This window comes from Harpia harpyja, chromosome 17, assembly GCF_026419915.1.
Source record: "Harpia harpyja isolate bHarHar1 chromosome 17, bHarHar1 primary haplotype, whole genome shotgun sequence".
Taxonomy (NCBI): domain Eukaryota; kingdom Metazoa; phylum Chordata; class Aves; order Accipitriformes; family Accipitridae; genus Harpia; species Harpia harpyja.
In genome coordinates this window covers 28,032,785-28,047,952 of record NC_068956.1, presented here as the reverse complement: position 1 = coordinate 28,047,952, position 15,168 = coordinate 28,032,785, and the positions used below count along the sequence as shown (strand labels likewise).

General features: G+C 41.2%; 1 protein-coding gene across 6 annotated transcripts in view; it reads right to left on the bottom strand.

Annotated features, from left to right (window-relative positions):
• NBEA (neurobeachin) overlaps nt 1-9,938 on the bottom strand; it is a 511,508-nt gene extending 501,570 nt beyond the window's left edge. For 3 of the 6 annotated variants that reach the window (XM_052812195.1, XM_052812196.1, XM_052812200.1), the window contains exon 1: nt 9,294-9,938. In XM_052812195.1, the coding sequence (XP_052668155.1) occupies nt 9,294-9,566 (273 nt within the window). In that variant the 5' untranslated portion in view covers nt 9,567-9,938. The remainder of the gene's footprint in view (nt 1-9,293) is intronic. The other 3 variants (XM_052812194.1, XM_052812198.1, XM_052812197.1) reach the window with 1 other exon arrangement.
• Between the last annotated feature and the right edge of the window lie 5,230 nt (nt 9,939-15,168).

Genomic DNA, 15,168 nt, shown 5'->3' with positions numbered 1-15,168 from the left:
CACCTAAAAGCTGCATAAAACAAACCACACAAAAACCAGAAGACTTCTGCAGGCTGTTCGGACGTATACATGCCATAGCTGAAGACGCAGAAGCAGCAGCAATGAAGATTTTTGGAACCCCAGAGACTAAAACATGGGGCAGAGGCTCCACAAATATCTTTAGGGAAAAAGAATTAGAAGAATGAAGTAGCTCCTACCTCCTGAGCATCTTGCTTGGAAGACCTTATTCAGTCCAATGCAGTCTTACACAAACATTTCCATAAGTTTCAGCTATTCAGCATAGGAATATTAACAGCCAAGTAGCCATCAGTCACAGATATGACTCACAAATACACATTGCCATTTACCAAAACAGGTAATGTATTTCACTGGAGTAACAGAAGGAAAAGAGGGGGTGCTGATATTAATTTTTTGACAATTTTATGTCAGCGAACTTCTTGCTCATGGAGGAACATATTGAGGCAAACAATCCTATTGGATGTGTAAACACTGAGTTTACAATGATGGCTTTTGTTGGAGCTCTCAATCTCAAAAGAAAACAGCAAAAGTCACCAGCCATGAAAGTATAACACAACACTTAGTAAGGTTCTTTACCTCCTTCCTCTTTCCATAACTTAACATAGCCACAATGCAGCTTTCAGTGGCCTCTTGATAAGTTTCATTTATTAAGATAAAAATTACAATTTGAAGAGGGATGAAGCTGCTGCTTTCTTCCTACAAAATTGGCTTTTTCTTCTCATTTCAGGCAACAGCTCTTGGCCCATTCTCTCAACATTCTAATTCCTGCAATTAAACAGCTGCAGCTAATGCCCTTCTGCAAAGATGCTGAATCCCCCAGTCCATTCTCCAGACCACTGGGAAGCTCATTCTCCCTGGATAACATCCTCAGATATACTAGTTCACATTTGCTCACTACACAATTGGAGGTGACTAAACTCTGTGGCTACATTCTGATGCATATGTCCTATTGGAAGGGGCAGACAGCTTTCCCATTCTGCTAGCTACAAAACATAAATTCAACTTTAAGCAAGAATGCTCCCCGATTTCAAAATAATTTTTTTCTTTTTTTTTTTCAATTGAATGTTCTTAACACTCAAAGTGACATAGGAAGATTTTTAGCCCACAATTAAATCAAGACACATTGCTGAAGAGTAAGAGTAAACTCTGATCAGTCAGGCATGAGCAATCCAAGAGAGGGCTTGGCTTCAGTCAGTTCATTACTAGCGTGAATGTGTATTTCATGGTTACTATTCTATATTTAATGAAAGCATATCTTATTGTTTTCTATAATTCTGAAGTAGGAGTCTTTGTTTCAATGTTTGTACAGGCTCCTTTGTGAATCAAAGGACATGTTGTTTCCAAATTCACATTTGTGTTTATAAATATTCAAAACATTTTCTTTTTACAAAACAAAGAGCAAAAAAAAGAAAGAAAAACCTGTTATAGTGGCTCTTAAAGCAGGCAAAAGCCAATAAAAGTTAGAAAATCTTATGTAATTGAGTATTTGTCACAGAATATGAAGACTTAAAAGGCAAAAAAAAAAAAAGTGAGATCACGTGAAACTGATTACAATGCCATATTGCTGGTACTGGAGTTAGTTTAGAACGCTCTACTCAGAGAATGATTATTTGCATCCTTCTGTCTACACTGTCCCGGTAGCACAAAAGCCATCAGGTACCAAATAGCATGATATGAATAACAAATTCACTTTTAAGTGAGTATCTTGCCCTATCTCACTTTCAGCTAATTCCAAAACCTAATACCTATTTTGCATAGGTAAGAAACGCTTCCAACTGTAAACAAAAGGGCAGTGAAAGATCATTTTCCAAATACAGAAGTCAAGCATTTGTAAGCTGTTGAATAGCATGAGCAGTATTCACATTTATGCAAGCTTTCGGTGAACTGTTATGTTGGAACAATTTCACTGATGCAACCCAATTTTAAATTAAAGCAGGGTAGTCACATTATAGGGTTGCATTAATATAAATGAATCGACATCACTGGTATAAATCTCAGTAACACCAGAACTACTTAGACTTACTTATTTACTGGAGATTATTATTTTCCATGTACTTCAAAAGTAGAACAAACTCTAAACTACAAAAATTACCAGAATGCAAAGTGCTTCTCTACTGGAAATAACAGATAATCTTTCCATTAGAGATGAATGTCATTAACAATCTTCCTAAATTGGGAGTTATGAAACTATAGTTCAAATAGCTGAAATCCATCATAATCCTATAGCTGAAACAGGTATTTCTATCAATTATGGAAGCAATATGTAACTCTCCACAAATAACCCCCCCCTTTTTTTTTTTAATTGTTCATTATCTTTATGCTGAATATTATCTATTGCATACTGTATCATTCGCAGTACATCCAAGCCAAACCTTTGCAAGACAGAAGTGGGAGTAGATCATCAAATTCAAAACTGATATTTCAAAAGATCTGCTGCCTCCGATTACAAAAGCAAGTTCTACATTTGATTCAGACTTAAAGGAAGCTTAAGAGTTCTGTCTATGCAAGAATTAATAAAACTCCACAAAGGGGTATTTCCGAAAATAGGAATGGTAATTAAGGATCAAATTCAATAATTAAATAAATGGAACTTCTTTCAACATAAACACACACTACTACACTGTCCCTTTGGCCACCAGGCACATACAAGATATCAACTAATGAGACAGCTGCAATGATACTGTTCTGTGCAAGTACTACAAAATGTGTTGCTCTCCCGTTACTACAGCAAGTTGATTTGAAATTGCAGATTTATCAAGACAGGCTAAGACAGAAAAACAAAAAAGTGCAGTACTAAGTAATGAACAGGTAAGATTAAGAGATTGATTTAAAATAGCTTGGATAGCTTATTAAGTTAACACAGCTGTGTTAATACCATGCACAGTATTTATCAGGATATAAAAGTCTCAGTTTTGGTACTAACCCAATCACAGATTTCATTCCACTTTGACTAAATTCAATATGGCGTGAAAGGGGAACAAACGCTTCAGTAGGAATTCAGAGATGATTATGCAGTTTTTGGGTGTTGGATTCTGGTTTGGGGTTTTTTTAAGGATGTAATATAGACAGTGATTCATATATTTGAAAAGTATGAGCGGAGACACAGAAAAGCATTAACATGAAAGAAAAAACTGCACCACAGCCTCCTAAGCATCAACCTCGTGAATGTAATAAGCCATGCACTTTGACTTCTACCCCTTTGAGTACTCATCTGAAAGTCAAGGTGCCAGGGGGACGGGGAGGGAAAAAATATAGAGGGGACAGAAAGATTAGTATATAACTGATTACACAGCTAAATGCTTAGTCTTGTAAAACACATGGAATCAGGTCACAATTTCGTAAGAACAGCATCTTGATAGAGAAAGGTGATAACCTTTTGCTTGATGAAAAGGGATAAAACATAGGTAGGGGCTCAGGTGCAAGTAGGGGGAAAGGCCAAAGATCGGAGGTGTTTTATTAATACCAGTCTCACATCTTTATTACTTCAGTGTGGCAAAAATAATAAAAAAAAACCTTTAGGTATTCACCTCCCTTATAATCCATGAACTGAATCCTGTAAAGACAAGTAAAAGTAAAACTACGAGGAAAATAGCTGCTCAGAGTTAAGCAGTAAGGAATACTCAGTGATACGCTCACCATGACTGATTTTAAAAAGTTATCACCTATAGAAATGTATCAGTCCATCATACCAGAACCACAGCAGATTCCAAGCCACCTGCTGAGATATCACTAGTGCTTCATGACTGATAAAAGTTTTGAAAAAAACTTCCCACCCATAAACACCTACTGTCAAAGATTAGATAAAAAAGCCAATAGCAATCAGTTATACTAAAAGAAATTAAGTGAACATTCAGTCATTCAAAGATTTTCTGTAACCAAAACTAAGTTTTCCATGAAAGCATTAGATAATGACAACAGCTGTAGTACTCTAAGTAGCTGCCCATGGAATGCTATTACAAACTCTTGCAGTGGATACTCTCTTTCATATGGCTCTGGTAGCTTCTACAGTAACATCCAGACATAGCTTAGTACAGAGATAAATGAGCAGGATAAAAAGGGACCAGTGGGACAAACAGTAACTTGGACAAGCACTGTCACCTCCGGTTAAGTATCACCTAAAGCAAAACACACACACACATTAAAAAAAAAACAAACAAACAAAAACCAAACAAAAAAACCAAAACAACTTCAGAATTCCCCCAAACTTCACTTTTTTGAATAACACCATCTATCAGCAGAGAATTATATTACAAAAATGGGAAGTCTTCCACCAAGAAAACGGAGTCAGATTCTCAAGCCTGTAAAGCCAGTTCCACAAGAAAAACAGAAGTCATATGATGGAGGCTACAGTTCACGAGGCCCACGGTTTCTCAGAGTACGACAGCATCTAACAAACAAATGTGACTCTTCCTCCACACACAAGAGTAGAACTGTGCCCACAGGATGTTGCAGCAACCAAAACTGTAAATGGATTCAAAGAACTCAAATATCAAAAGCCAACTTTAGCTTATGACGACCCTTAACCAATGTTTGAAGAAAAAGTACCAACAAAGTTAAAAAAAAAAAAATCTTCCTTACATATGCCTCCCTCTACGTTTTTCCTTATGACCACTACTACGGAAAGCCTGTAGGGCAACAAGGATCTCTCACGTAACCCAACCCATTCGCTCTGAAGCTGCAAATGCCGCTCCTACAAGTACACAATGTGACAGAGCACTAAAAAATGGCTTACCTCTTGTGATGGGTGACTAAAACTGAAGTAGGACGGAACAGCCAAGAAAATGAGAAGAGCTAGGCAGAAGCGTGGGCTGTAGTCAACAAGAACAGCAAGAGACTTTTTGAACTATGCCTGGTGTTTGACCTACTTCTTGTAAGCACTCTCTAGCCTGACAAAACATATATAAAAGCTTTCCAGATTGCACAAGGAGAAACCTGGTCAGCTACACCTGGATTAGACTGAAATCTGTTCAAATCTGCATCACATCACCTGTTCAAGATGCATAGGCAAAACGAGCAGCATGTGTCAGCACCAGTCACAATTTTTTAGTATCAGTCAGCTTCCTGTTCACCTTTCTTATTTCACACTGCTGTAGAATCAGCACTACAAAACTCAAAATCAAAAATTCTAGGAAATTCAAACTGGAACAGAGAAAGCTTTCCAAAAGCTACAAAACAATGCAATTCACGTAGTCGTGTTTGATGAAAGCTGGCCAGACAAGAGACAGTTCAAAATATACACTGAAGGAAAAATTCCCAAGACCATCAAAATACTGGAAAAGCAGAGAATTAAGGAAGCAAGTCAGTAAAAATAATGAAAGGAAAGGCCATTCAAGACATATTATAGAAGAACTAATTAAAGCCACGTGTGGAAATTTTGCACTAGGAAATAAGTGAAACAAAAATGCACTTGAAGTAGAAGAATACAGGTGGACAGACTGACCCATTTCCACCTTAATATCATATTTGCTGAAGTACGTCGTGCAGAACTTTATTTTAAGCATCAGTCTAACACATATCATAACTACAAAAGGGTATCAAGAAGCAAAGGAACTATGGACAATAATAACAACAAGCACATCTATCATAGTAATAACAACATCCTTGACAGTACCCCAAGAAAACTAATAGAGCTGTTCAAAGGGGAAAGGCCTCCTCATCAATAGAAGCATAGAATTGGTGTCAAAATCTCCCCAAAGAGAAATCACTAAGAGCAATTAGAGGATTATGTTGTTTGCAAGGAAAACCTTTTCCAGTTTGGTGCTTTGCAGTACACAAGGGTCAGCAAACACACATCTCAAAGAGAGCATGCTGGACCTGGGAATTCATATTAAACCCATGGACCAAAATCAAAATACTCCCCATCACAGAATAATGCATGAGGCATGATGAGGAGTTCTCTCCTACTTCCAGAAATGTAAAAAGAATACAATATTCTATAAAATCATTCTAGAATAGCCTTCAGCTCGTAGACTCTTAACATCTTCTGACCTTCACAGTATTAACACTAGCAGGTTTTTTTAAGGATAACTTTAAGTAGTTCATAGGCATTGGCATATAAAGGGCTGAACCCTCTCTCCATTATGTCTTCCACTGTAATGTTAAACAATGAAAAATAACACAAGCAATACTAGAAACTCTAGCAAGTGATACTTCATTAAACAAATTCACCGGTATAACAGAACTTTGAACACGCAGTAAGTTCAGAGGAAAAAAAGTGCCACTGAGAAAAAGAAAAGCATCAAGAGAAACAACTAATCCCATAAACAGCGTAGGCGATCCCAAAACCAAAATACTGTCTGAGCTGAAAGTCAACTGTTAAAATTTGGCAAAGCTGAAAATCCAACAACATATCAGACATGGAAAAAGATTTTCAGCACTGCATAAGAAGCACTTCATCACCTCACAGATAAAATAAATCACTGTGTCCATCAACATCAGAAGGTGCCACATGAAGTAAGTCTGAAATGCAGTAATAGAGACCACAGTGTGGGGCCACCAAAACTATCATTTAAAGGTAAAAACTGTCCAAGATAAACCCTAAGAGGAAAACTTAACAGGGAAGAAGACTGAGCATATCCATGACAAGGGCAAGCCAAACCAAAGTTTTGTCTCAAACATTTGCTGCTGCTTCCACACAGATGCAGGAAGAATGAATAGACTTATTTAAGCTTTACATAGAAGACAGCAGTAATCTCAGGTAAGAAAATAAAATTTAAAGAAAGTATCTCAATCTTTAACTTCTGATTCTCTCCGATAATAAAAGAAATCTCAGCTATGCAGCATTCCGATATTAAAAAGCTACTACCAAATGGCTTATAGATATAGTACCGGCTATATTTCTCTCAGAGACTTAACATATCAACTGACATATCAAACTGAGATCAGGTCTTTAAGCACTGTCCACTCATTATCACCCTTGCACCAAAAGTTATTCAGAAATAGTAAAGGTAAAGGCTGAAGAAAAAAAAAAAAAAAAAAAAAAACAGCCCACAAAAATCTCTCCACCCCCAAAGAATGCTTCTAAAATACAAGATGGCATTTTATTTAGAGTTGCCATTAAAATCCTTACTACCGAATCAGATAACGTTTAGTAGTTGGGGGATATGCCATCAGCTTTACTTTGTACCTGCCATATTCACTATGTTTGTTTCACATGGAAGTAAATAAAGTTTGAAACATACAAGCCTAAGTTTGAGACATTCACTGCCCTGAGAAGAAAAAGATTAGCAGACACAATGTAACCTCTCTCTGCTGTGGGAATACTGACTATTGTATACTAGAGTCCATCTGTTAGTAATGACTGATCCAGAATGCATCGCTACTGCAGCAGATTCCCAAGCAGTTTCACATTCATATACGTCCCCCAATGCCGAGAGCACTGTTAAAGACTCTTGCCTTTATTTTTAAATATAAGCATAGTTTTCAGCAATAGGAACTAATTAGTAGGTAGATCTTGTAGGCAAGCACTGTAACAAGCACTGCATGTCCTCCACACAAATACCAAAACACATTCTAACCTCCCCCGCCAAAGACAAGCCAATGTTAGTCCAGTTGCTGATGCGTTAACAGCCAGGATTAAAATAAGCTTAAATATCAGTAAGAAGAATGAAAGAAGAAAGAAAACCAGAAAAGGATTAAACATCTTTGTATCTGTCATGATCTATACAAAGCCAGTTAATAAAATAACTGCATGTCATTCCCTTATTTTGAGTGCTACTTTTAAAGGAATGGGTAATAATCCAATAAAGTTATGATCACTTGTACCACACTTGTACAAAAAAAAAAAAAAAAAAATATTTACAAATCACGTTTCAGTTAAGTGTCAAACAGCTTGTAGAGAGGAGTGGGAAATATACCAGATTACTGTTTTGACACATTCACAAAACTATTAGGGCTTTAACCCTGTGTGTTCAGATAAACCATAAATATTAAAATGATCTGACCAAACCATGTCTTTCCCTGCGTGCTGCAGCTTTTCCATTCAGTCTGTGCTAGGTCAAATGCAAATAACTGTCAAACAGAAGAATACATCCTTTTAAAGTGTTTGAAACAAAATATATTCCTTACATGACTTTGTATGAAATGAGTGGAGGTTGGAAGCATTAAACTCATTTGAAACAAAGGCAGTTTCAATTAATTGCCATTCAGTTTTGAGCAGTCATTTTTCTATCCTATTTTCTATGCAAAAATTTAGGATATTTCATTGACCGAACTGCTTCAAAAGCTTTGCTGCAGCAAATCTTGCATTCAGGAGCAGCACCAAATTGCACACAATTGAAAGTGATTCATTTTTAGATCCACTCGTTTGGCTTCTGTAGGTTCCTCAGGCTTTGGTGTAGGTAGCGCAAAAACATTAAGTCATACAGTCCTGCAGTAACTCTTTCACTCCATGAAGTGAGCAGATGACTAAGGAGCTACATTTTAGCGTCTTCGCCTTGTTTCAAGCTATTTACCAGCACACAATAGTATTTTGCAACGCGCAGACCTTAAACAAAATTAGCAACAGCACTTACTTTGCAGACAAGAATGTGTTTTGGAAAGCACAGCAGATTATTAAGACGTGAGCAACCCAATACAATACTGCAATACAACTAACTCTTTATTACAGGTATTAAAGCGTATTAAACCCTTACAAAAATCTCCCTCCTCCCCCTTCCTCCACATAAAATACTCAACTAGCTCTGAGCTAACAGGGTTAAACCCTTCGCATGTTTCAGCCACTAAGACAAGATACCAGCTCAGGCTGTTTTTGATGTTTTTCAGTGAAAGAGACATACTACATTCACACCGCTGTTCTTCAAGCGAGGAAGCTATCGGGTTATAGGGCAGCGTCCAGAACCCGAAATCGCCAATTACTTAATCTCCTTATTTTTCACCCATGTGAATTCCACACGCTCCACTTCTGCGGGAAGCGGCCGGGGGGGAGGCAGTGGGAAGGGGAAGAGTGGCCTGTCTGTACTAGGCAGGGTCCTGCGTGGAGTTCGGGGAGCGCCGAGGGGGGCTTCTGTCACAGGCACGACGAGGAGAAGGGCAGGTCGCGGTATCGCCGAGGAGAGAGAGAGGGACAAGAGGAGTTTGGGAAGGAAAGATGGTTGGAAAAGGGCCGTACGTGTAGGAGGGACACAGGGGCTGGGAAAACGAAGGTCCTTTTCGGGTCGCAGAGGGGCAGGGGGGGAGCGGGGAGCAGCCCCGGGAGGAGGTGGGCTGCTCGGGCCGGTGCCCAGGGACCCTCTGCCCGCCGGGGCGTCACCGGGACGGGGTGCCGGGCCGCTTACCAGGTTCAGCACCGTCTCCACGATGTCCCGGTTGCTGACCTCCCCGACCTGGATGAGTCCGATGAGGACGGCGAATTTCATCCGGATATTGCGGATCGGCACCGACGGGTTAATCATCCCCGCGGGGAGCACGACGGACCCGGAGCCCGACGCCCTCAGCTCCCCCATCACCGCGACGCCGCCGCCGCCGCCGCCTCCTCCACCGCCGGCCCCGACGGAGATGAGTCCCGCGGGCTGCGGCTCCGGCCCCGACACCGGCTTCTCGCTCGCCATTTACCCCCCGCCGTTAACCGGCACCTGCCGCCGCCGCCTCCTCCTCCCCGCCCGGCCGGGCCGAGCCGCGCATCCACCGCAGTCGCACCCGGCGGGGCCGCAGGGAGCCGGCCCGAGGCGCAGGCACCGTCCCAGGAGCCGCTCCTCTATAATGAGGGATTATTATGGGCGCCGATGCCCCGTTAGCCGAAGGCTGCCTCAACCGGCGCCGCCTCCCCGCCGCGGTGGCGGGAGAAGCGGAGCGACGCCGAGCTCGGCCCGGCCCGCGGGGAAGGCGAGCGGCGCTCGGAGCTGAACGGCGGCGCGAACGATCGCGGCTGCCGCTGTTGTTGTGGAGCCGAAACCGCCGCCGCTCACGCCGCCATGTTGCCGCCCCCTGCCTGCGGTAGCCGTTAAGGCGCCTGCGCCGAGCCCGCCGAGGGGAGTGGCCGGGCCGGGCCTGGCCCCCCCCCAACCTCGCCCCGGTTCCCCCCCCCCCCCCCCGCCCCAGCCGGCCGGGAGACAGGTGAGCAGGTGCACGGGAGCGTGAAGGGGGCCGCGCTCGAGGCGCGGAGCCGCCTCCCCCCCCCCCCCTCCCCGGGGTACCGCACGCCGCCCGCCCGCCCGCCGGGCCGCGGGGAGCTTATTACGCAACGCCGCCTGAAGTGACAGGGCTGGCGCCCGCCCCCGGCCCGGGGCCCGGCCTCGCCCCGCCGCCTCAGGGCGCCCCTTGGCGGGAGGGGCGGGCGGGCGGCCGTTGGCAGCTGCGGGCCGCCGTGGCGGGGAGGTGCTGCCCTTTCCTCGCGTGGTGAGGGGCCCCGGGCTGTCCCCCACCACCCCCGGCCCTGTAGGGCTGCTCGGCCGGCTGCCGGCTTGCGAGCCTCTGTGGTGCTCGGCCGCGCTTTTCCCCAGGCTGGTCCCCACGCTGTTGTGTGAGGAGAAGTGTCAGGGCAGGGAGGTCTCGGGGTGGATTTTTTTAGCGACTTCAGTCTCAGCGAGCGGTCGGGCTTGAGGGAGGGTTGTGCGTGGGCTTCTGAGCCCCGCGGGCATGGGGAGGGACAGGGGAGACCCTGGGGTCTGCCGGCCGGAGAGCTCCTGTGCTGCTGCTTCCAGGAGAGGGATGTTATTCCAGAGTTCTTGTTAATGCTCGCACTCCTGGTTCTTGGCGGTGGTGCTGCATGCAGAGGTGTCCGGTCGGCAGCAGTTTTACCAAGCGCCTTGGTTTCAGTGATGCCTCGTGGCAACGAGCATTTTTTCCAAGCCTCTCCAGTGTTATATCAGAGAAACAGAAGTACCTCTGGTGTTCTGAGGAGGCTCAAATAATTCACGTGGTTTTTTGAATAAAGTTGTGTATATTTGCTCTACGTGTGCTGGAGATGATCCATCCCCGCTGAAAAACATGTTCTGTCTTGGCTTTGTAGTGACTGTCATCGCAAAGTTGAATTTGCAACAAATCTTGTCCCTTGAGTCTCAGCATACCATTCGTCCTGTCTCTTCTGTAACCCCAAATTTGGGAATTAGGCTGGATTGACAGTCCTCCTTGCATCCAGCTTTAGATAATAAACTTCATAAACACAATGAATCAGCAGGACTCAATCACTACATCCTCCAGGATTGCAGAAGCTGGTCTAAGCTCCACCAAGAGAAGAAAGAGAAGACCTCAGGTCTGTACTGTAAGATGCACTAGCTCTACGTACTTATAAATACAGTATGTTACATTTACTTGTTTGCAAGGTGCTCGACAGTATGCATAGCCTAGATGCATAGACATGACTAAAACAGTGGTTAGTGGGGAATCACAGAACCAACATTATTTCAGAAAGCTGCAAAAGATGGGGAGATAACCCAAAAGATCAGTTATGGGAGGTAAGAAAGCACAAAGTTTTCTTGGAAGGAAATTCCTTTACAATTTGCTACCATCCACGAGCAACCTTGTATGACTCCGAGTAAAGGCATACTTTAATTTTGTATACTCACGGAGGGGCCACAGGTTCCATTCCCACTAGCCCCGTAGCAGAACTAGCAAAACTGAATACACATGCACTTAACTGCTTTAGTACAGAGTGAGCCCATCTTAGTTTAATCCCCCAAAAAAGGGTGTTCAAGTGAAGTAACCAGGCAGACTTTCAACTGTACTGGGTGAGAAGCTCTTGTATATCACAGGGTGAGTTCTGGGCACAATAACTTCCAGCTAGTTGATAACGATGAGCTGATGGAGTAGTGTGTTTCAAATTGCACTTGTTGTTTCTATCCTTGGCTGAAGTAAGTCCTGTTCCAGAAGCTTTTAAAAAGATTCTCCAAAAAAACTAGGCAAAAATCCTTTACTTGGAAATGTCAGTGAGAGATCCTATTACTTGTTTCACTTTGCCCCATTTCCCCTAAAACCAACCAACCAAACAAAGCCAATCCAAAAGGTAAAACTTTTGACTATGTAGGAACATTAAATTACTGTTCCAGTCTACAAACCAACCAATTATGCAAATGTTCAAGTTAGGCTGCCCAAAACTGTTCATCTTGATTTCAGAAAGGAATATTTCATGTTCTTAATGATCCTGTCTGGCAGCCAGGTAACCTCTTAGAGTTTGGATGTCCTCAAGCTTGTGTAAACAAAAGTTATTTAATTATACATGTAAATATTTTTGAAAATTCAAGAATACATGACCTTTTTTGCAAAACTGAAACCTAAGTCTAGAATGCTGTAACACTCACTAAAAATTGTAACACCCTTAGGAACTAACACCCAACAGTTCTGCTCTTTATTTTCCCATATCCACATGTATGTGGTGAGGCATGTTGCTACAAATATTATGGTTGGGTGATAGGTTGACCAGTTTTCTTGTTCCGATTCATTGCATGGCTGCTGCCTGTTAAATGGGTAGAGAGCTAAGTTATAATTGCTTTTCTATGGGTAGGTATATTAATTTGGATCTCTATCCACTTACCGACTTTTACAAATCCCAAAATAACTTTGTAACAACTTTGACATCCGTTGTTAAATTTGCTTAAAATTTGTCAATGACTTGTTCATCTTTGTGATGGAACAGATGGACCAATAACACAACCACATAAACTTCCTTTCTGTAGAGAAGTGGGACAACAAAATACAGTTTGATACTTTTTATTATCCATTCTATGCTTCATACTACTATTCATGGAAGACTCCCGTGATTTACACATGTACCCAAATGCTGGGGTAATTCTTGACTACAGCTGTTCCATATACAACCATCAATGCATTCCTCCACATTGAATTTCTGATAAAGTTGCAATCATGAGTTTGTTTAGAAGTTGTATTTGTGAAATCCTTCGTTATATAATTTCCAGCTTAGGACTTGAACTGGCTGACTGTCATTTCCTCTGCTGAAATCACATAATATACTATACTTAGTATAGGGAAAAAACTTATTAAAAAAAGGTGAATTCCCAACATTATGTTTAATAGGAGAGACTTCCTTTAGTTCTTAAACTCGTATTTGGTTTTACAAATAAATTTTTACAAAATCACGTTCTCTTTGTTTTTATAAGCTGGAACACTGTTAAGAAGTAGCTGTCTTCTCTAATCAACAGTGTTTGTTTTTGATAAGCAAACTTCCATTGAGGTGAGCCATTCATCAACTCATGTGAACATTATTGTAGCACTGGCATTCTGAAAGAACAGCAAATTTGTAACACTAATCTCAGCCCTGTAGTAATTGCAGCTCTGGTGTTCATTTGCTTCCATTTTAACACCTCATCAGATTGGAAATTAAAATAAGAGTACATACGCTAGAAATGCTACAGAATGTGACTCATTTCTTTTCTATAAAAATAATGTTTGTCCCATCTCCTTGATATTGACATATTTGGAACAAAGACTGTGAATTCGTCAGTGACAATTTCATTCATGAGGTGGCTAGTTGGGTCCCAGTCCGGCAAGGTGTTCTGCATTAGCAAATCCCAATATTTGCATAATTATAACCATTTTCAGTTCAGCTTGCAAGATCAGTCATTGACACAGGCCCAGACTAGGTGTGGCAGGAGACACTACGTATGGAGGGGTGCTATGCACTCCTTTATTCTTCACAAAGATAAGACCGATGCCAGCATCTGATCTCGTCCCTTTCTGTACCTTTCACAACACTTGCTCCCCACTGAAATGAGGGAAAGCAATGCCTTTGCTCCCAGAGTGTTCTCATTGCTTCACCTGTGGTAGATGATGGGGGGTTTCTTTTATGATATTCTTCAAATTTTCTCAGCATACATTCTCCATAAAAGCCAGAAGATGGTCTCAAATATAATTGCAAAAACCAAAGGAAAAGACATGTATCCATGTTCCTATGCTTGCAACAAACAGATGGGGGAGAAAATAAAACTAAGAAACAATTGTTTAAAGTTTTAGCTCGATTTTTATTTCAGTTGTAAAATAGATTGTAGCAATACTACTTTATTTTGGGGGGTAGAAACATTATGTAGTCATTCAACTGAGAAAGCTTGAAAAAACATGTTTTAGAAGACACACTCTTGGCTACAAATAATGGAACAACTTAAGTGAATAGGGACTGCTTTGTACAGGCATATATTTACACTAAATCTTAGCAAAAAAAATTTTTTTTAATAGTGAAATGACATAGATCAGGACTGAACCATGTTTGAAAGAGTTAGAGAATTTTCATTTATCTGCCACAGTGGCATCAAACTACTGCTTGCTTTACCATGTCCATATGAGGACTCCTGTTGTGTTTAATTAGACTATTCTCATGAGTAAGGATAATGTGATTTGTTCCTGTGCCAGGCTCAGGAAGTGCTATTAGCTCCTTTCTCGTGAAAACCAGGATTTCTTATAAGTTTAAAATAAAAAGCTAGGAAATACAAACTGAAAGGCCATCACAGCATCTAAACTTACCCTGCTGTGCATATGTATTGCACCAAATAGTTCCATTCACTGTTTTTAAACTTCCACACGACAGGGTGCATTAAAGCAGAAGTAAAAAAAACCTGAAGTTGGAATTTTCTTGCTACTCTAACTGTAAATGATTTCTATCTGCTTTTTCTATAATTCCTTTTCTTTAGTCTTGAAAGAGAAAAGACATGAAAAAAAAATACCTTGTATGTATTTCCAGAGGCAAGTTTTGTTATACCCTGTGCAATTTCAGAAACACTGTAACAGGCCTTCCAAGAGAGATTATAAACATTTCAATCACAGTGAAGCAGATGAAGCCAGTATGACTTCACTAAGTTATTTTGATTTTTATTGCAATAGGTTATCCAAGTAATTCAGTTGTAATTTAAAAAAGATGTAGTTAATATCTATATGAAATTTATATTATTCAAAATAAAATTTCTCTCTGCTTTTTACACTCTCAGCAGTAAAAATAAAATAGACGTTATGTTTGTTCTCATGGTTGTAAATACTACTGGGAAGAATTCATTAAATGTAAGCTTTTAGAGTAAAAAGAGGTAATAGTCTGAGAAGTAGTTAAACACTAACCAGCTCCACTTAAAATGTAACTCTTACTTTTAAATGAAAATATGTATTCAATTTGTCATTTTTTTTCTTAATTGTTTTCATTATGGTATAATCATTGTAAAAGATGCATAAATGTAAATAGCAGGATTCATGATATTACAGAAAACATACAGTACA